The sequence below is a fragment of the Nerophis ophidion genome, linkage group LG16, assembly GCF_033978795.1.
Source record: "Nerophis ophidion isolate RoL-2023_Sa linkage group LG16, RoL_Noph_v1.0, whole genome shotgun sequence".
Classification (NCBI taxonomy): Eukaryota; Metazoa; Chordata; class Actinopteri; order Syngnathiformes; family Syngnathidae; genus Nerophis; species Nerophis ophidion.
In genome coordinates, this window is record NC_084626.1 from 6,048,300 (window position 1) to 6,070,234 (window position 21,935).

Sequence of the window (21,935 nt, forward strand, 5' to 3'; positions counted from 1 at the left end):
GCTAACTAAATACAGAGTCTCGGAAAACTGTCGTGCACAAGCGATCCCTCAGAAAGCTGGCGTGCACATCACTTGTGCACGCCAGCTTTCCGAGACTCTTATTTTGTTAGCGAAGGCAGCATGAAGCAGGGCTTTTATTGTGAAGATAGGAAATGTGCAGTCGGCCTTTAGAGTTTTGACGGAAGGGACGGCGCGAAAGTCTGTTGAAATAAGCAGTGTTTTTCGCCTTCCTCTCTGTCATTTTTTCATAATAATGAACTGGCAGCAGCCAGCGTCATCTCACAAGACCCTCGGGTGCCGTGAATGTCAATCAAGCAAGCTACGGAATTTGCCGCCAATGTTTTTCTTGTAAAGTGTATGGAAGCTGGATGAATTAGATGCCAAAAACCAACCACTTTCATGTGGTATTGTACAGAAAGGACAACTTTTTTTCTCCTCCATTTGAAAATGTGGGCATTATCATCATTACTGTCTGATTCTAATCAATGCAAGTCATCAGAATCAGGTAATACACCAATTTATATTCTTGTCTTCGTGAAAGAAAGACATCTATATGTGTCACACATACTTGTATTATCATTAAACACATTTAACTTGTTTACAAAAATGTCTCTTTCATAAATAAATAAATATAAATGATATATATAAATGAGGTAGATCCCCTCGAGTTGGTCAATTGAAAAGTAGCTCGCCTGCAGAAAAAGTATGGGCACCCCTGGTTTACATGTACAACTTTCTCCAACTTTATGCCACTCCTTTTTTGTCTGATTTTGTCCAACAAACACTTTATGCTGTGCATGGATGCACAAAGATGAGCTTTGTTGAGATTACTGACTTGTGTAAAGTACCAGTCAAGCATATTAGGCCAGTGCATGACTGCAAGCTAATTTGAGTGATTGATTGAAACTTTTATCAGTAGATTGCACAGTACAGTACATATTCCGTACAATTGACCACTAAATGGTAACCCCCGAATAAGTTTTTCAACGTATTTAAATCGGAGTCCACGTTAATCAATTCATTGTAAATCCAATGGTAATCCAGGCTAACATGCTAATTAGGCCAGCGGTATGTACATCATTATGCCTTGTTTGTAGGTATATTTGAGCTCATTTAATTTCCTTTACTGTGTCATGGCACATTAGCTGTATGTAATATTGACTGCATTTCTGATAGTTGTTTGTGTGCCATGTTGTTCCAGACCACAGCAAACGTTACCTAGCTTGCAAAGATTGTATTAAATTCATTAGAATAAGACAGCCTGCAGTTTCCTTTAACTTTGACACACACACACACACACACACACACACACACACACACACACACACACACACACACACACACACACACACACACACACACACACACACACACACACACACACACACGCACGCACACACGCACGCACGCACGCACACACACACGCACACACACACACACACACACACACACACACACACACACACACACACACACACACACACACCTTTACCTTTTGCCATTTTAAGCCAGTCATTTCCAGGAATTATCTCACCCTCCGAGAAGCCTCCGTTTTACTAATGTTTTCCAATGTTGTAAAAATGCGTGGAATAAATATTAAAATTTCTGTCAACGAAGATTTGCGTCAGCCTCCGACACACATAGTCATTTTGACAGCAGGCCAAAATATCTAAAATAAACACATCATGTGTTGTGTTCAGTATAAGACTTATATAAGGCGTTTAATTTTTCACAACTCCAGGCAGATTTATCTTTTGGATTTTTGGTCCTATACGACTCTTTCAACATTTTGGGTTGCTGACCCCTGGTCTGCAAAAATTACTCAACACACACTTGTATAGGGATGGGATTAAAAACAGTTCATGTTGAAATGATCTCTGGGAATCATTTGTTTTATGCCAGTTGGCATGCATGATGTCCCCACGAACAGATGCTAAAATTATTTAAAGTGGATATTTCATCAAATTCAGAAAATACAAACAGAAACATTAGCAGACACAGAATGTGATAACATTGAATGAACAACGTTAAACTACAATTGCCTATCATGTTAAAACGCACTATTTGTGAGCTGTAAACGTGAAATTAATGTTTCTCATGCATCACATGACGAGACAGCTGACCGGCAGTTTACACACCTCCTTCGTAAGAGGTGTTCTACACAGCTGGAGACACTGGGATTAGTCAGAAAAATGGCATAGCAAAAAAGCATATTTTCTGCAAAATTATGGTTAATTTTTGTAATTGATGGTTGAAAAATTGCACAGTTGTACTTGACTTGAATGTATTTGTCTTACTTTTGAGCGCTCAGTATATATGCTTAATATACATTTAAAAAGTCAGTTTTCATTTCTATTTGAAAAATGTTAAATATGTTACACAGAATAATTTGTTATTGTTTTTTTTTTGTTTTTTTTTTACTACAGTAGAATATTTATGTTATTATTTAAGGATATTTTCCAAGCAAAATACTATTTCCCAGCACCCAATCAAGGCTGTGGGTCTTTTAAGATCACACTGTTGTGTTTGTATGCTCGTGTTTTTGTCTAAAACTAAACAAAGTGGATCATAATGGACTAGTTTGCTATCATTTTTTCCAAATGAAAATCAACAAAGAACCGAACCGTTAAGCAGAATCGATTTGCTCAATTCCCATCCCTACAACTAGATGAACCCTTTGTTCACAAAAAAAAAAGAATATATCTGACAGCAAAAAAAACTGACGTGAACAATGTAGTTCACAGTCAAGGAGGACAATTACCTCTTTGTGGAAGTGGATCCTGTGGCGCTACCAGGGCTGGGATTGTCTGAGGAGAGGTTGTGCGATCCACTTGTCATCTCCTCATCTTCCTGACCCACGTCTCCACCCGACCCTCCGCTGTCATCCCCTCGGACACATTCAGATTGAGCGCCTCTGTCCTGCAAACCCTTTTCTCCTGTTAAAGCAGGCTCCTCCCCATCTGGGCCGCTGTCCCCGCCGAGCATCTCTTGGCTTTGGTCACACATCAGTGGAAATGGATCCAATCACACTGGTCAGCAGAGGTCTTCATATGGTAAGCAGTCAGAATGGGTTCCATGTGGAGGCGCTAAACAGGTCCTTCCATCTGTGCGAAATGCTGCAAATGCAGGACTGGCTGTATCTTTAGAAAATGAGAAAAGGACATTTTAAACCCAAGTTTAGTCATAGGCAAAGTGAGACAGGTTTATTTATAGAGCACAATTCGTACACAAAGCAATTGTAAGTGCTCTACAGGCGGCGAATAAAATCATAAATACAGATAAAATCCTCATTGGGTGCAGGCATGAATTCATTTAATTTAAAGTAAAAAATATAGCTAACATAGCTATATAAAAGTGCTTTAAGCCAGGATTTGAACACAAAGTTGAGAACCATCGCATCTTCTGAAAGACTGTGAAGCATAAAAACTCAAACGAAGCCCTTACGATGTTTGGTTAAGTCAGAAAACCACTTCCAGAGGTTCTCAGAGCCCAAGAAGATTCATATGGCTCGGACATGCAGGTCTCGAATTTTAACTTTTTAAGGTCAAGGCAACTGTTGCCGTAAAGGAGGGCAAGTTGGAAGGGAACCAAGACAAACATTTTTTTTTTTTCCCCTTGGCCTCAGTCTGCACCCCCACTCCAGGGCCCAGGCTTAGACCGATTTTTTTTATTTTATTTTAATCTTCTATTCTTTTCTCCCCCCCCCCATGTTTACCTGTATGTCATCTTTTTTGTAAGGGGCACTGGAAGCCGGCAGACCCGTCAGCGATCCTGTTCTGTCTCCCTGTAATGTTTGTCTGATCTTGAATGGGATTGTGCTGAAATTTGTAATTTTCCTGAAGGAACTCTCCTGACGGAATAAATAAAGTACTATCTAATCTAATACATACATACATACTTTTATATATATATATATATATATATATATATATATATATATATATATATATATATATATATATATATATATATACACACACATACATATATATATATATATATATATATATATATATATATATATATATATATTATATATATACATATCTATATATACATATATATATAACATATATATATGTATATATAACATATATATATATATATATATATATATATATATACGTATATAACATATATATATGTATATATAACATATATATATATATAACATATATATATATGTGTATATATAACACATATATATATATATATATATATATATATATATATATATATATATATATGTTATTCATTACCAAAATAAACTTTTTGTCATTTAATGATGCCTTTATCTCTATTTTTACATTTAGATAGAGGGAGATATTTTTTTTTATTATTATTATTTTTTTCTGTTATGTACATTTATATGTACATGTAGATGATGTATAGGGACATATCCATTAGGAGTTTGAGCGAAAATATGTTCTCTTCTTCTCTTGGTTCAGTACAACAGTTTGGCCAACATAAATAAAGAGGAATGACACCTCTCACATCGAATACACAAACTTCACAGCCTGCATTCAGTTCGATGAGATGACAAAACATTTGAGCTAGTACTGAGGTTATATGAGCACTGATACAGTTTGCAGCTAAATAAAGGAAGAGTGGACATCCCAGTAAACAAACTAAAGACTTTATAAACAAGTTGTGACAACGTTCACGACACATCGCCTGCTGCAAAACATCAAAGAGTTTTCTCCTTCGCTGTATACTTTTAGTGTGGGGACAAGTGTCTCCAATATTGTCCACACCAGTCGCCATCCAAACATAGCAGTGCGCTCTTAAACACACGGCGGGAAGCGAGGGAAAATTACTTTAAATCAAGCGATTACTACGAGAGGAATTCTCCAGAGCAAAGTCTGTGTCCTTCCTCCGCTATGATTATCAAGCCAAACGATGCAAGTGCACAAGCGACTGAGAGTAATTAAAAAATTTGACTGTTTACTAACGGTCTGGAATTTTATCGCAAATTATCAATATACCATTTTTTGTTACATGCCTCGTCCATTAACAAGTACAAAGTCAAGGGCAGTCTCGGCATGTTCTTGCTGTGAATGTTGGTATTTTTTTTAGGGCTTGAAGCAAACAACAAGGGAGGTCACGGCTTGGACATGTCCCAGATGTACTTTGGCGTTAGACCATAAAAGGACAAGGACACTGATTTAAAGTCCAAACTCTGATCACATGTTTTTACACAAATTTTATTATGTATGTTTGTGTGTTGTGGAGGGAAATGGGGTTTATATTTAATCCCGGCATATACATACACTATTAGTATGTAACGGTATTGCGGTTTCAAAATCATCGCAATAACGCCTTGACGTCTGATAGTATGAAACGAAAACTTAGTGGGTGTAGTTTTTTTCTGGTGCTATTGCATCAACCGATCTAAAATTAAACTTTATTTCCCATAATCCTCTGCGCAGCACGGAACCAGAGGCGGGAAGTGGAACACAGTGAAGGGTAAGAAACGGAAGAAGCATGCGGGAGGAGTGTGATGGTGCGCCACCTTCGTCTTAAGCTTTTCCAAGACCACACAAAGCCAGTCACGGGGCACTGATGCACAGGGAAAGTGTTGGGTCATAGCACGGACACTGCACACCCTGGGAAATATGAGAAGCGGATGAACCATCACCCGTAAAAGGTTTTTGAAGCCAGCGAAGCTAAACATTAATTTTTGAGGTATTTATATTCATAAAAAACAATTGTCAGATATTTGCTTGAAATTTAAACTGCACAATTCCTTGAAAAATGTTAAAACATGTTTGTACTAATAAATATGATACGCAATATGATGTATAATAAATCTTTTATAGTGCTGTGGTGTGGCCCAGGGCCTGATCGGAAAGTATCAAACACATCGTAAGACATAAGAAAGTCACCAAGCAGTAGCAGGTTTTACATGGCCCGGTAGTTTCTTTTCTTCTAAGTCTTCTTTAGAAGGGGCTTAATGACTGCAGTTTCTAAGGCCTTTGGAAATGTTCCAGTCAAAAGCGAGGCTTTAACCAGATGAGAAAATTGTGCAAAGAAACTGCTCAGCACAGACTTTAGAAATCCAGCGGGTAACTCATCAAGGCAGTATGACCGCAGATGATCTCTTCGACTGTTATGTAAGTCAACAGTTCATCCATCCACTTGCTCTACATGATCTACCACCTACAACGTAGTATTCGATTTGCAGAGAGAGTCTAGAACTACTAAAAAAAACAGAGTTCTGTGAGAACAGAGTCACAATACAATAATAAAAAAGTTAAGTTATAATAGGAATGGGAAGAGAAGAAAATAGTTCAATAAGGTTCCCCCCAGCTTGCCAATACACTTGTGGCAGTGGTGACGTGGCTAGGGGCTTGGACAATATGACAATGGATGGATGAATATAATTGCCATAATCAGCAATGACGTATTGATTTTCTTTAAAAAATATTAATATGATTGCAGTTTTTCCCCCAGAATATTTGTTAGTTAAGGTGGTGTCTCTCCAGGGGAAAGGGGGCCAGGCATCTCATCGTTGCCTGGGGGCGGGGGGCAATAGACTACAGACTCTGGGGAAGTAGCTCGGATTTGTCGCATGAAGAAGCCTACAATTATATGCTGTATGGTAATATACGATATATATCTCGATATTTTTTCCATAAAGTAAAAACAAAACATAAAACAGTCCTAGTTACCTGAGATACTAAGTATGTCATTATTTTGACTTAGTAAATATTGACTTACTAAAACTAAATAATTACCAAGTAAAATTAATGACTTACTGTAAATAAGTGTTTGCAATAAGCATTTGAAAAAAAAGAGTTAAAAGTGGGGCCACATGCTAACATATGATCAACTCATCATGCTTGATTTATTACAGCATTTGGGAAGCCTGTAGTTAATTTTTATTATAAAAATGTTTTATTTCTAACAACATGTAATAGCACGGCCCCTGCAATTAAAAACTAAGCTGCTACATTACTAATGATTAATGTAACTATAGCTAAAAAAATTGTGAAATAGCAATGGGAGAGACTATTCATCCCTGAACACCATGGAGTTCATGTAAGCTTTATGATGCAGTTACATTATTACATCGACTATCAGCGACAGATACTCTTCATTTAACATAATGTCCTTTTTTGCTGCTTCAACACAGAAAAAAAGGTAAAGTGAAATAACTTAGTTGTTAACTGCAGGTCAATAATGCTTGTCTTTCTCTCTGTTCGCAACACACACACACAAGTACGCACATACCGCAAAATGAAATAACGTTACGCTAAAAGCTAATTAGCCTTCACCTCACGGACTGCGAGCGAGCTGAGCTGCCGCTTATATTTCTATAACGTCAACGGACTCATAGTGATGTTACGAGTAGTTGACTGGGTGGTGTTTATTATAATTTGGGGAGAGTCCGCTGCATTATGCTCACCTGCTAAACACCTTTCTGCTAACCCGCACCGTCTCTCCTGCCTGTGCCTTGAGCACTGACTCCATGCGCTCTGAAAACTCACCGCTGACTGGCTGTTACCGCTCTGAATACGCACTGCTGATTGGCTGTTACATGCGCTCTGAATACGCACTGCTGATTGGCTGTTACCGCTTTGTGTGTAACCAATCAGATGGTTGTGCGGGTGGGACAATGCTGGGTGCTGCAGAGACGTACTGACAGAGAAAGAGGCAGTACACAGCGTAGCAGCTTGTTAAGACTTTAGATCAGCACCAAATGATAATATATATACATTCAATAAAAGTCAAATACAAATAAGGCAACAAGAAAAGTATCCTACATTGCTCTGTTGTAAAGTAAATCTGAACAGCCGATATGGGCATTTACATCAGCTATATGATTTGCCTGAGAAGCTGGACAGGAGAAAAAAAATAAATAAATAAAATAAAATAACAATAATAATATATATATATATATATATATATGTATATATTTTTTTTGTAATGACATTAGGTTAGGTGGTGGCTTTTTGTTGTTGAGGCGGCCGCCTTAACACCAAAGCTCTGCGGGAAACCCTGAATTGCATACATTTAAAAACAAATCTGTGTTATTGGTAATAATTAACATAGATTTTAATACAATATATGAATTTTGTCAAATGTTTTAATCGTTTTTGCTTTTGTACAATGAAACACAGGCCGTTAACCGGTGGCGGCTGCTGGTCTTTCAACTAGGGGGAGCTCTTTTTCCAGCTACTTTCTAAACACAAATACAGTCCCCAAAATATCCGGTAGAAGATATTAAGATACTAAATTATATATAGAAAACGTCACTTACAGGATTGTAAAGTTCTCCATATCAACACGGAACAACAGAATGAAACTTGAAAAATGCTCTGGCAGGGGTTTATATCTCAAGACTTCTGATTCGGTCATTTTGCTGTCAATCAAAACGGGATTCAGTACTCAGGCCGTCCGAGGCTGATCCCACTTCTCATTCACTTCCAAAAACGCTGGGCGTCCGTGGGCTGGTCAAAGCTGAGCATTTATCCAACGCCTGTCCGGTTTGGCTGCATTGGAAAAACCCACTCTATGCTCCCCTATGCTCTCTCTCTCGGCTGCATTTTGTTTTCTTACTGCTCTGAGCGGGGCTCGAACACACTCCCCCAGTGTAAAAGGGCAGTGTACTACTATTGAGCTAAAAACACAGGCAGTCTCCCAGAACGCCAGTTCTTTACATGAAGTTGACTGGCTTTCATTACGTGCAATCGGCCGTCGAAGGAGATGTAGTCTTGAACAAATGTATTTTTTAAATGGATATTTTTGCATCGCTGCCGTTCTGTTGAGTAAAATTCTGTGTTTTGAGGGCAGGTGTTGTTGAGGTACGGGGGGGGGGAGGCACGCTGACCCCTTGTGAAAATGGTCCAATGTGAGACAGTAGCAGAAGCTATCTACAAAAGATTAGTCTTTGATTCTGGCCACTCAATGCAATATGCAGTCTGGAATCGCTGGTCTTTCTTTGTTTGTAGCATGCACATTAGCGAAAACAGCACAAAACACACTCACCTGCTGATCAAGCCAGTAATTAGGCTAATGGCATTTCTAAGAAAAGTCAGGCATTATATCTGCTATATTGAATTTGAAGCAAGGTGATTCAAAGCCATCCTTCTGTGATCAGCATTTTTTGGACTATAGAGCGGGTTATAAAGGCGTACTCACTAAATTTTAGGGGGAAAAACATCTATATATTAGCCGCACCGGACTATAAACCGCATATATATACGTTGTGAAATTTGTTTTCCATACCTTAATTGTTTCCGAATGGTGTCTGTAACACGGCAGTAAAACGGCTAATCAAACAAAACAGAAGTCATCGCCATGGACCCATTAGCTGCTGTAGCTAGCTCTCCAAGCAGATAAACACTGAATATTTCCACTGTGACGTTTTGGTGAATTTAACAATACTAAGATAACAATTAACATAACAATACTAACACAGACACTCGTATATGTGTTAGCATATTAACTAATGCTAATGACGGTAGCTTGATTACATTATAGTAGCACGTACAAATATGCATGAAAACATTCCTACAGACATGACACATGGGATGGGTTAATAAATAAGAATTGTTTTAGTTATATTTTAAAACTTACAAACGTTGCTTAGGGTGATGAATGAACAATCCAAATGAGTAGAAACAATATGGACGAGTAAATCAAAAAAGGCCCTTGTACTTTCCGTTTAAAGCATTATAACGGTAGGAAATACTGTAGACGTTCACACCGCAGCACCTGCAGTGAGCGAACTCATCTAAAAGATGGCGCCATAGCACATAAAAGAACACACCTTTTCAGTGTCTCTGCTTTTTGTTTAATGATAAGTATTTCTTTAATTTGTATTCTAACATGATGGCGAAGAAAAATCCATAAATTAGCCACACCGTTTTAAAGGCCGCAGGGTCCAGAGTGGAGGAAAAAAGTAGCGGCTTGTAGTCTGGAGTTTACGGAAATCGCGTCACAGCATTAGCACGCAAATAAAACGCAGGCTTTTTGTAACAACAAACAAATGATGTATATATTTATTAAATAATGTGTGCTAAAGTATAAATGTGTTTTTTTCTTTCAAAATGTGAATTAACCAATTATGAAACAAAACTACAGATGTCCGATAATATCGGACTGCCGATATTATCGGCCAAGAATATCGGACTGCCGATATTATCGGCTGATAAATGCTTTAAAATTGAATATATTGGAAATTATCGGTATCGGTTTCACAAAGTAAAATGTATGACTTTTTAAAACGCCGCCATACGGAGTGGTACACGGACGTAGGGAGAAGTACAGAGCGCCAATAAACCTTAAAGGCACTTCCTTTGCGTGCCGGCCTAATCACGTAATATCTACAGCTTTTCCCACACACACACAAGTGAATGCAAGGCATACTTGGTCAACAGCCATACAGGTCACACTGAGGGTGGTTATATAAACAACTTTAACACTGTTACAAATATGCGCCAGACTGTCTACCCACACCAAACAAGACTGACAAACACATTTCAGGGAACATCCGCACTGTAACACAACATAAACACATCAGAACAAATACCCAGAACTCCTTGCAGCACTAACTCTTCCGGGACGCTACAATATACACTCCCCGTCACCCCGCCCACCTCAACCTCCTCATGCTCTCTCAGGGAGAGCATGTAACAAATTCCAAGCTGCTGTTTTGAGGCATGTTAAAAAAAATAATGCACTTTGTGACTTCAATAATAAATATGGCAGTGCCATGTTGGCTTTTTTTTCCATAACTTCAGTTGATGTATTTTGGAAAACCTTGTTACATTGTTTAATGCATTCAGCGGGGCATTACAACAAAGTTAGGCATAACAATTTGTTAATACCACGACTGTGTGTATATATATATATATATATATATATATATATATATATATATATATATATATATATATATATATATATATATATATATATATATTCGGAATCGGTAATTTATATATATATATATATATATATATATATATATATATATATATATATATATATATATATGTATATATATATATATATATATTCGGAATCGGTAATTAAGAGTTGGACAATATCGGAGTATCGGATATCGGCAAAAAAGCCATTATCGGACATCGCTAAACAAAACACACATTAAACCTCATAATACATTCCAATGTGCAACATATTGTACTGTATATAACCATCAAATACAAGAGATTTGATTTATGTCTGACAAATGGGCTTACAAAGTAATACAAGTAAGAAATATTATTGGTATTTGGAGCCGAGGAGTATAAAGTGTCTTTGTACAATCTCTAATCAAGGTTTTCAGTGTAATGAGCACATGTAATATTTATATAGAGCAGTGTGACAAACAAATCACTGAGAGGCCGGAGGAAATATTCCGCCCCGTGGCAGCAGGATTACATAATCGGGAAGCTCAAGTTGACAGTGAGATATTTTAGTGTTACAAACCCCGTTTCCATATGAGTTGGGAAATTGGGTTAGATGTAAATATAAACGGAATACAATGATTTGCAAATCATTTTTAACCCATATCCAGTTGAATATGCTACAAAGACAACATATTTGATGTTCAAACTGAGAAACTTTTTTTTTTGCAAATAATCATTAACTTTAGAATTTGATGCCAGCAACACGTGACAAAGTAGTTGGGAAAGGTGGCAATAAATACTGATAAAGTTGAGGAACGCTCATCAAACACTTATTTGGAACATCCCACAGGTGTGCAGGCTAATTGGGAACATGTGGGTGCCATGATTGGGTATAAAAAAAGCTTCCCAAAAAATGCTCATTCTTTCACAACAAAGGATGGGGCGAGGTACACTACTTTGTCCACAACTGTGTGAGCAAATAGTCAAACAGTTTAAGAACAACGTTTCTCAAAGTGCAATTGCAAGAAATTTAGGGATTTCAACATCTACGGTCCATAATATCATCAAAAGGTTCAGAGAAACTGGAGAAATCACTCCACGTAAGCGGCATGGCCGGAAACCAACATTGAATGACCATGACCTTCGATTCCTCAGACAGCACTGTATCTAAAACCGACATCAATCTCTTAAGGATATCCCCACATGGGCTCAGGAACAGTTCAGAAAACCACTGTCACTAAATACAGTTTGTCGCTACATCTGTAAATGCAAATTAAAGCTCTACTATGCAACGCAAAAGCCATTTATCAACAACATCCAGAAACGCTGCCGGCTTCTCTGGGCCCGAGATCATCTAAGATGGACTGATGCAAAGTGAAAAGTGTTCTGTGCTCTGACAAGTCCACATTTCAAATTTTTTGGGGATATATTCGACATCGTGTCATCCGGACTAAAGGGGAAGCGAACCATCCAGACTGTAATCGACGCAAAGTTCAAAAGCCAGCATCTGTGATGGTATGCGGGTGCATTAGTGCCTAAGGCATGGGTAACTTGCACATCTGTGAAGGCACCATTAATGCTGAATGGTACATACAGGTTTTGGAACAGCATATGCTGCCATTTAAGCGCCGTCTTTTTCATGGACGCCCCTGTTTATTTCAGTGAGACAATGCCAAGCCACATTCAGCACGTTTTAAAAACAGCGTGGCCTCGTAAAAAAAAGAGTGCGAGTACTTTCCTGGCCTGCATGCAGTCCAGACCTGTCTCCCATCGAAAATGTGTGGCGCAATATGTAGCATAAAATACAACAACGGAGACCCCAGACTGTTGAACGACTGAAGCTCTACATAAAACAAGAATGGGAAATAAATCCACTTTCAAAGCTTCAACAATTAATTTCCTCAGTTCCAAAACGTTTATTGAGAGTTGTTGAAAGAAAATGTGATGTAAAACTGTGGTGAACATGCCCTTTCACAACTACTTTGGCATGTGTTGCAGCCATGAAATTCAAATGTATTTATTATTTGCAAAAAATATATAAAATTTATGAGTTTGAACATCAAATATCTTGTATTTGTCGTGCATTCAATTGAATATGGGTTGAAAATGATCTGCAAATCATTGTATTCCATTTATATTTACATCTAACACAATTTCCCAACTAATATGGAAACGGGGTTAGTACTTTTGTTTTTGTTTCAGAAAAAAGGACCCTTTTTACAACGATGGTGCAAGCGTAATGGTCTGATCCGATGTTAAGGTCACAAGCAGACCTGAGGCGGCCATACATTAAATATAAATGTACATACAACCGTGGATTCCCAGCAGAATGTATGCATTGTTTCCTTGTGGTAAAAATGAAACATTCAGTATCAGAGACTGGTAACATAGCCATGTTGCAATGTCGACAACACTTGTTGGTCAGTAATTATTGATAGGGTTGAAACTGACATGCTGTTCATAGAGCAGGGGTGTGAAACTCCTTTTCATCGAGGGCCCTCAAACGGCCGCTTGTAACGGAGAGTAATATTCCCCTCATATTATTGCACAAAAATGTTGATTTTTTTGACGTACTCCGTAAAAAATTTTTTGTAGTCTGGCAGATGGATTCGATCGTTTTTTTTCTTTACAGGACTTTACTGTCGGTGGAAAAAAGCTTCCATGTTTTTTTTAACGGTAAAATTCTGGTCAACAGAGCAGCCGGTGTTAGTAATGAACTCTGTGGTGGTTGTTTTTTTGGTGTATTACTTTAAATAGAAAAAAATGGTACCAATGTTTTTTTTTTGTAATGATAAAATTCTGGCCGCCTGGCCTTCCGCCTGAATGCAGCTGAGATAGGCTCCAGCACCCCCCTGCAACCCCAAACGAGACAAGCGTTAAAAAAATGGATGGATAAATAATTTAATGAACAACTTGCTTTGAAATAAGTCAATCAGATATTTATTTCCATTTTTTCAACAAAAAAAGTTAAATGCATGATAATATATTTGTTAAATTATTAGGAAACTTGAAACTAATGGTTCATTATTATCAGAGATAACTACTTTCCAACCTAAATTCATACAAATGTCACTAACATTACATTTTTAACATTACCAGAATTATTATTAAGGATGTCTGATAATATCGGCCAGCCGATAAATGCTTTAAAATGTAATATCGGAAATTATCGGTTTCAAAAACTATAATTATGACTTTTTATAACGCCACTGTGTACACGGACGTAGGAAGAAGTACAGAGTGTCAATAAACCTTAAAGGCACTGTTCTTTACGTTCCGGCCCAATCACATAATATGTACGGCTTTTCACATATACAAGTGAATGCATGCATACTTGGTCAACAGCCATACAGGTCACACTGAGGGTGGCCGTATAAACAACTTTAACACTCTTAAAAAATTTGCGCCACACTGTGAACCCACACCAAACAATAATGACAAACACATTTCGGGAGAACATCCGCACCGTAACACAACATAAACACAACAGAACAAATACCCAGAACTCCTTGCAGCACTAACTCTTCCGGGATTATACACCCCCGGCTACCACAAAAACCCAGCCTACCCCAAAATCCTCATGCTCTCTCAGGGAGAGCATGTCTCAATTTCTAAGCTGCTGTTTTGAGGCATGTTAAAAAAAATAATGCACTTTGTGACTTCAATAATAAATATGGCAGTGTCATGTTGGCATTTTTTTCCATAACTTGAGTTGATTTATTTTGGAGAACCTTGTTACATTGTTGAATGCATCCAGCGGGACATCACAGAGTGTTTGCCCTGAGATCGGTAGGTCGTGAGTTCAAATCCCGGTTGAGTCATACCAAAGACTATAAAAATGGGACCCATTACCTCCCTGCTTGGCACTCAGCATTAAGGGTTGGAATTGGGGGTTAAATCAGCATAAATGATTCCCGGGCGCGGTAATTAAGAGTTGGACAATATCGGAATATCGGCAAAAAGCCATTATCGGAAATCTCTAATTATTATTACAAATTCATACATGAATCAAGAATATATTTAAGTATGTATTTTTTATTTTAAGAAAAAAATGTGTGATAATATAGTTTTAGTGTTTCTGCATTTTGTTGTTGATAAATGGCTTTTGCTTTGCATAGTAGAGCTTTAACTTGCACTTACAGATGTAGCGGCGAACTGTATTTAGTGACAGTGGTTTTCTAAAGTGTTCCTAAGCCCATGTGGTGATATCCTTTAGAGATTGATGTAGGTTTTTGATACAGTGCTGCCTGAGGGATCGAAGGTCACGGTCATTCAATGTTGGTTTCCGGCCATGCCGCTTACGTACAGTGATTTCTCCAGATTTTCGGAACCTTTTGATGATATTATAGACCGTAGATGTTGAAATCCCTAAATTTCTTGCAATTGCACTTTGAGAAATGTTGTTCTTAAACTGTTTGACTATTTGCTCATGCAGTTGTGGACAAAGGGGTGTACCTCGCCCCATACTTTCTTGTGAAAAACTGAGCATTTTTTGGGTAGCTGTTTTTATACCCAATTATGACACCCACCTTATCCCAATTAGCCTGCACACCTGAGGGATGTTCCAATGTTTTTATACCCAATCATCTCACAAATGTTGTCTTTGTAGCATATGCAACTGAATATGGGTTAAAAATGATTGGCAATTTATTGTATTCCGTTTATATTTACATCTAACGCAATTTCCCAACTCATATGGAAACGGGGTTTGTACATACTTTACATACTGTCACGTCATACGTCACATTACGTATACGACCTCGCGGAGCAGAGAGGTAGCAGCATGGGTAACGTTAGCTGTGATGCTAGCAGAGCCGTGCGAGTGGTAATACGAGAGAAAGAAGGTGCAAATTAAGGAAAAATTAATTCCCCATGAAAAACAGCAGGGGGTCCATCATCTAGCGGTGGTTTGGCTTCAAGTGGGAATATGTCGAACAGACAATGGGAATTTGTCAAGTGTTGGCCAAAAATGTTGCTACAAAAAATAGCCATACTGTAGCATCATTTGAAAAGTCATCTGCTAGAGAATGAAGAGCGCATACTCCGCATGTCAATATTCCTGTTCGGTGCGACACGCTCACACCGTCAAAATGCCGAGGCAAACATATCCAGATTAACACCGTATGAAAAAAATAGTCAACACGAGAATTTAATAACGTCCGTAGTAACCTACCACATAGCGAAGGATGAACACTATTTGATTTCTATTATGCAGCTCATTTTATTTGACACATAAAATGTCTCTGAGAATCTTACACTTTCTGTTTTGGAAATGACATGAATGTTTGTGCCATTGCTTAATAACTGTTTAACAAATACAGTTTTGGCAACTTGTGATGAGGTGGCGACTTGGCCAGAGTGTACCCCGCCTTCCACCTGATTGTAGTTGAGATAGGCACCAGCGCCCCCCGCGACCCCAAAGGGAATAAACAGTAAAAAATGGACGGATGGATGGATATACATATACATACATTCACACACACACGCACACAAACGTAATTTGTCAAGAGTGGGGCAAAAGCGTTGCTATAAAAAGTAGCATTACTGCTGATATGTAGCATCATTTGAAAAGTCACTCACTAGAGAATGAAGAGAATTTCATAACGTCCGTAGTAACCTACCACATAGTGAAGGACGAATATTATTTGATTTCCTATTATGCAGCTCATTTTTATTTGACACTTAAAATGTCTCCGACAATCTTGCACTTTCTGGTTTGGAAATGACATGAATGTTTGTGCCATTGCTTATTCCCATCCATCCATCCATTTTCTACCGCTTATTCCCTTTTGGGGTCGCTGGCGCCTATCTCAGCTAAAATCGGACGGACAACATTCACACTCACATTCACACAATAGGGCCAATTTAGTGTTGCAAATCAACCTATCCCCAGGTGCATGTCTTTGGAAGTGGGAGGAAACCGGAGTAACCGGAGGGAACCCACGCAATCACGGGGAGGACATGCAAACACCACACAGAAAGATCCCGAGCCTGGGATTGAACCCAGGACTGCAGGACCTTCGTATTGTGAGGCAGACGCACTAACCCTTCTTCCACCGTGAAGCCCCGTTGCTTATTAACTTTAATGGCCTACTGAAATGAGATGTTCTTATTCAAACGGGGATAACAGGTCAATTCTATGTATCATAATTGATCATTTCGCGATATTGCCATATTTTTGCTGAAAAGATTTAGTAGAGAACAGCCACGTTAAAGTTTGCAACTTTCGGTGCTAAGAGAAATGCCCTGCCTCTACCGGAAGTCGCAGACGATGACGTCACATGTTGATGGCTCCTCACATCTTCACATTGATTTTAATGGGAACCTCCAACAAAAAGTGCTATTCGCACCGAGAAAACGACAATTTCCCCATTAATTTGAGCGAGGATTAAAGATTCGGGTTTGAGTATATTGATAGCGACGGACTAGGGGAAAAAAACAACAACAAAAAACGCGATTGCATTGGGACGGATTACCATGTTTTTAGACACATTTACTGGGATAATTCTGGGAAATCCCTTATCTTTCTATTGTGTTGCTAGTGTTTTAGTGAGTTAAATAGTACCTGATAGTCAGAGGTGTGTCTCCACAGGTGTCTTGACACCAGTGTCTCACGGGAGTCGACGGCAGCTATGGACGGCACAAGCTCAGCTTTTCTCCGGTAAGAAGCGACTTTTTACCACAATTTTCTCACCGAAACCTGCTGGTTGACATTCGGTCGGGATCCATGTTCGCTTGACCATGATCCATAGTAAAGTTTCACCTCCAGGAATTTTAAACAAGGAATGTGTTTGTGCTTCCCAACTCCATCTTTCTACTGTGACTTCTCCAATATTAATTGAACAAATTGCAAAAGATTCAGCAACACAGATCTCCAAAATACTGTGTAATTATGCCGTTAAAGCAGACGACTTTTAGCTGTGTGTGTGCGCAGCGCTAATACTTCCTAAAAACCCGTGACGTCTTGCGTACAAGTCAACATTACACAACGTTTTTGAGACGAAACTCCCGGGAAATTTAAAATTTTAATTTAGTAAACTAAAAAGGCTGTATTGGCATGTGTTGCAATGTTAATATTTCATCATTGATATATAAACTATCAGACTGCGTAGTGGGTTTCAGTAGGCCTTTAAGTCTCATCTTAAAACTCATTTGTTTACTTGAGCCTTTAAATAGACCCCCTTTTTAGACCAGTTGATCTGCCGCTTCTTTTCTTTTCTCCTCTGCCTCCCTCTCCCTTGTGGAAGGGGGGGGCACAGGTCCGGTGGCCAAGGATCAAATGCTGGCTGTCCAGACTGCGTAGTGGGTAGTAGTGGGTTTCAGTAGGCCTTTAATAAGTACACTTTTGGTCAATTGACTTAGTGCTGATTTCCCTCTCTGCGTGAAAGTTTAAAATAAGCATATATTAATGAAGTATGAAGAAGAACGTTTTAATGTAGACACATAGAATCATCATACTGCTGTGATTATATGCATCAAGTGTTCATTCAAGGCTAAGGCAAATTATCGAGATATATATCGTGTATCGTGACATGGCTGTCACGCCAAATTTCTTCCCCCCTACAAAAACCTTCCTCCCCCCATTTACTTCCGGTGTCATGATTAATACAGACATTTTGTTAACGCTATATTATAAAAATATAACGCTGTATTATAAAAATATAACAATATAGTATAAAAATACAGACGTTTTGTTAACGCTATATTATAAAAAAAAAAATTAAAAAAACAATTTACAAACACAAGCTATGGGATGACACATTTACTTCCGGGGTCACGTTTCCTCTTACGTCATCCCATAGCTTGTGTTTGTAAATTGTTTTTTTTTCATTTATTTAAAAAATGTTTATAATATAGCGTCAACAAAACATCTGTATTTTTATAATATAGCGTTAACAAAACATCTGTATTAATCATGACGCCAGAAGTAAATGGGGGGGGGGAAGGTTTGTGTAGAGCAGGAGCGCTCACACTTTTTCTGCAGGCGAGCTACTTTTCAATTGACCAAGTCGAGGAGATCTACCTCATTCCTATTTATAATTTATATTTATTTATTTATGAAAGAGACATTTTTGTTAACAAGTTAATGGTGTTTGATGATAATACAAGTATGTTTAACACACATAGATTCCTTTCTTTCATGAAGACAAGAATATAAGTTGGTGTATTTGATTCTGATGACTTGCATTGATTGGAATTAGACAGTGGTGCTGATGACGTCCGCATTTTCAAATGGAGGAAAAAAAAAGTCCTCCTTTCTGTCCAATACCACATGAAAGTGGTTGGATTTGGCATCTCATTTGTCCAACTTGCATACTCGTTTTTAAACACTTTGTTATGAGAGTAGCATATGTGTGTGGCCCTTTAATGTCTGGCAGCAGGTGAGTGACGTCAGTGACTGTGCGGGTGGGCAAGCAAGTGAGAAAGCGGTCGCTGAGGGCGGGGGAGAAATACATTGGCATCAAACTCCGTAGCTTGCCAGCTTGTGCACGCTAGCTTTCTGAGACTCTTATTTTGTTAGCACAGGCAGGTTGAAACAGGTCTTTTATGGTGAAGACAGGAACTGTGCTGTCGGTCTATAGAGTTTTGACAGTAGGTACGGAGTCTCTAGAAATAAAATGTGTTTCTCTGCGTCCGCCCTGTTAGTGATTTTTTTTCTTAAATATGAGCTCGCAGCAGCCAGCTGTCATCTCACAAGATCCTCGGGTGCCGAGAATGTCAAACAACTGACGAAAGTGAAGTCTTGGTATGATTGATGATTGCTCATTTTTATGTCTATTTTTTAATGCCTGGCTTGAGATCGACTGACACACCCTCCGAGATCGACCAGTCGATCGCGATCGACGTAATGGGCACCCCTGGTGTAGAGGGAAGAAATTTGGCGTGACATGGCCTTAAAATATACAGTTAGTAATAAAAGGCCATATCGCCCAGCCCTACCTGATTATATACACAAATACCTTGTTTTCTCACCTTAAAACTCATTTGTCTACTCTAGCCTTAAAATAGACTCCCTTTTTAGACCAGTTGATCTGCTGTTTCTTTTTTTTTCCCCTCCTATGTCCCACTCTCTCTTGTGGAGGGGGTCCGGTCCGATGGCCATGGATGAAGTACTGGCTGTCCAGAGTCTGGACCCAGGATGGATCGCTCGTTAGGAGTCGGGACCCAGGTGGGATCGCTCGCTTGCTGGCTCCGCTGTGGACGGGACTCTCGCGGCTGTGTTGGATCCACTATGGATTGAACTCTCACAGTTTCATGTTAGACCCGCTCCACATCCATTGCTTTCCTCCTCTCCAAGGGTCTCATAGTCATCATTGTCACCGAAGTCCCACTGGGTGTGAGTTTTCCTTGCCCTTATGTGGGCCTACCGAGGATGTCGTAGTGGTTTGTGTGGTGGTTTGTGCAGCCCTATGAGACACTAGTGATTTAAGGCTATATAAATGAACATTGATTGATTGATTGGTTTTGGATAAATGCACTCAAAAAATGATGTTGCATAACGCAACAGGACACTTTAACAAGGAAAAGTGACATTTTTAAAAACCTAGAAATGTGACGTGACAACAAACTTGACTCCTGCCCCTTCCCCTCATGAACTTAGTGCCCTCAAGAAGCCTCACGCCATCAAGCTCGACAGGACCACTGAAGGAAATGACATCTTGTTCAGCCATAATTGCACCTTCTACGGCTTCATTAAAAGTGTCACGACGACGATCACAGCGTAAACATGCACCGGGTTCCGCTAGATGTCAGCTTATGGTGGCTTTAAATGATTTATGTGCTAAATTTGGATGATCTGCTCGGAAGGTTTAATAGTAGCACAACGTCGCTTGCGTTACGGCAGACATATCCAACGTTCGCGACTTAGAAGACACGGAGGACAAATATTATACAATAAGGAACAATATTAATCTGTATTAGAATCCATGGAAAAAACAATCACGTTTAATTTGTTTACTTCTACTGTTGACACTGCGCGAGCCAGCCACCCAGTTAGCTATAGCACCCAAAACATACACAAATCACCTTTTAGTGTAATATTTACCTTTTCCACAGCATGCGTGTCGCCACTTCGGTGAGTTTCCCCGTGATTTGATTCTCTGGTGGTGTTGAAACAATGTTTAATTAGGACGCTGTCACCAAACTAAATCGCCGAGTATTCCGGTGCGCTTGACACAGTTGGGCAACGTGAGTCTTGTCCGCCGTGGCGCCGCCCACTCGACGGTGATTGGTCGCGTTTATTTACATATGCTCTGCAGTTGGCCCCTTGCGAGGGGGAGTGGGCGTGTCCTGGAGAAAACTCACGTGGAGCCCCATGTTACGTAACAGGCAAGACAAAGCTCACGATGGAAGCTGCGCATGCGCAAGACATCACGGACCGCGGCCTGGCCATTTTTCTCCACGTGAAGGAATAAACGCTAATCTGATATCGTTTTATACACGTTTATTTTTTTTTTTTTTTACAATATATTTTTCTCAGTAGGGCCTGAAACATCTAGGAAGGAAGTTACACTTTTACCACTCTACTCTATGTGGACACATTTTGTAATTATTTCATTTTCAGGGTACAACATATTTTGCTGTAATTGTAGCACAGTACATTAAATATATATATATATATATATATATATATGTGTGTATATGTATATATATGCAGGGGCGTCGCTAGGGATTTTGGGCCCCATGAAAATAATCTTTACAGGGCCCCCAACACATAATTTCATCATCATTAGGGGCTTCTCTGGGCCCCCCTCCATCATGGACCCCTAGAATCCGTCTCCTTTACCCCCCCCCCCTTTTTCGGCCGCCCTGTATATACATACAATGGGGCAAAAAAGTATTTAGTCAGCCACCGATTGTGCAAGTTCTCCCACTTAAAATGATGACAGAGGTCTGTAATTTTCATCATAGGTACACTTCAACTGTGAGAGACAGAATGTGAAAAAAAATATCCAGGAATTCACATTGTAGGAATTTTAAATAATTTTTTTGTAAATTATGGTGGAAAATAAGTATTTGGTCAACCATTCAAAGCTCTCACTGATAGGATGTTTTGGCTCAAAATCTCACGATACA

General features: G+C 39.0%; 1 protein-coding gene across 5 annotated transcripts in view; it reads right to left on the reverse strand.

Moving 5' to 3' along the window:
- per3 (period circadian clock 3) overlaps positions 1 to 21,064 on the reverse strand; it is a 51,152-nt gene extending 30,088 nt beyond the window's left edge. For 4 of the 5 annotated variants that reach the window (XM_061922636.1, XM_061922638.1, XM_061922635.1 and 1 more), the window contains exons 1-2: positions 20,905 to 21,064; positions 2,762 to 3,140 (exon numbers count right to left, since the gene is read on the reverse strand). In XM_061922636.1, coding sequence (XP_061778620.1) covers positions 2,762 to 3,006 — 245 coding nt within the window. In that variant the 5' untranslated portion in view covers positions 3,007 to 3,140; positions 20,905 to 21,064. The remainder of the gene's footprint in view (positions 1 to 2,761; positions 3,141 to 20,904) is intronic. The other variant, XM_061922637.1, reaches the window with a different exon arrangement.
- Between the last annotated feature and the right edge of the window lie 871 nt (positions 21,065 to 21,935).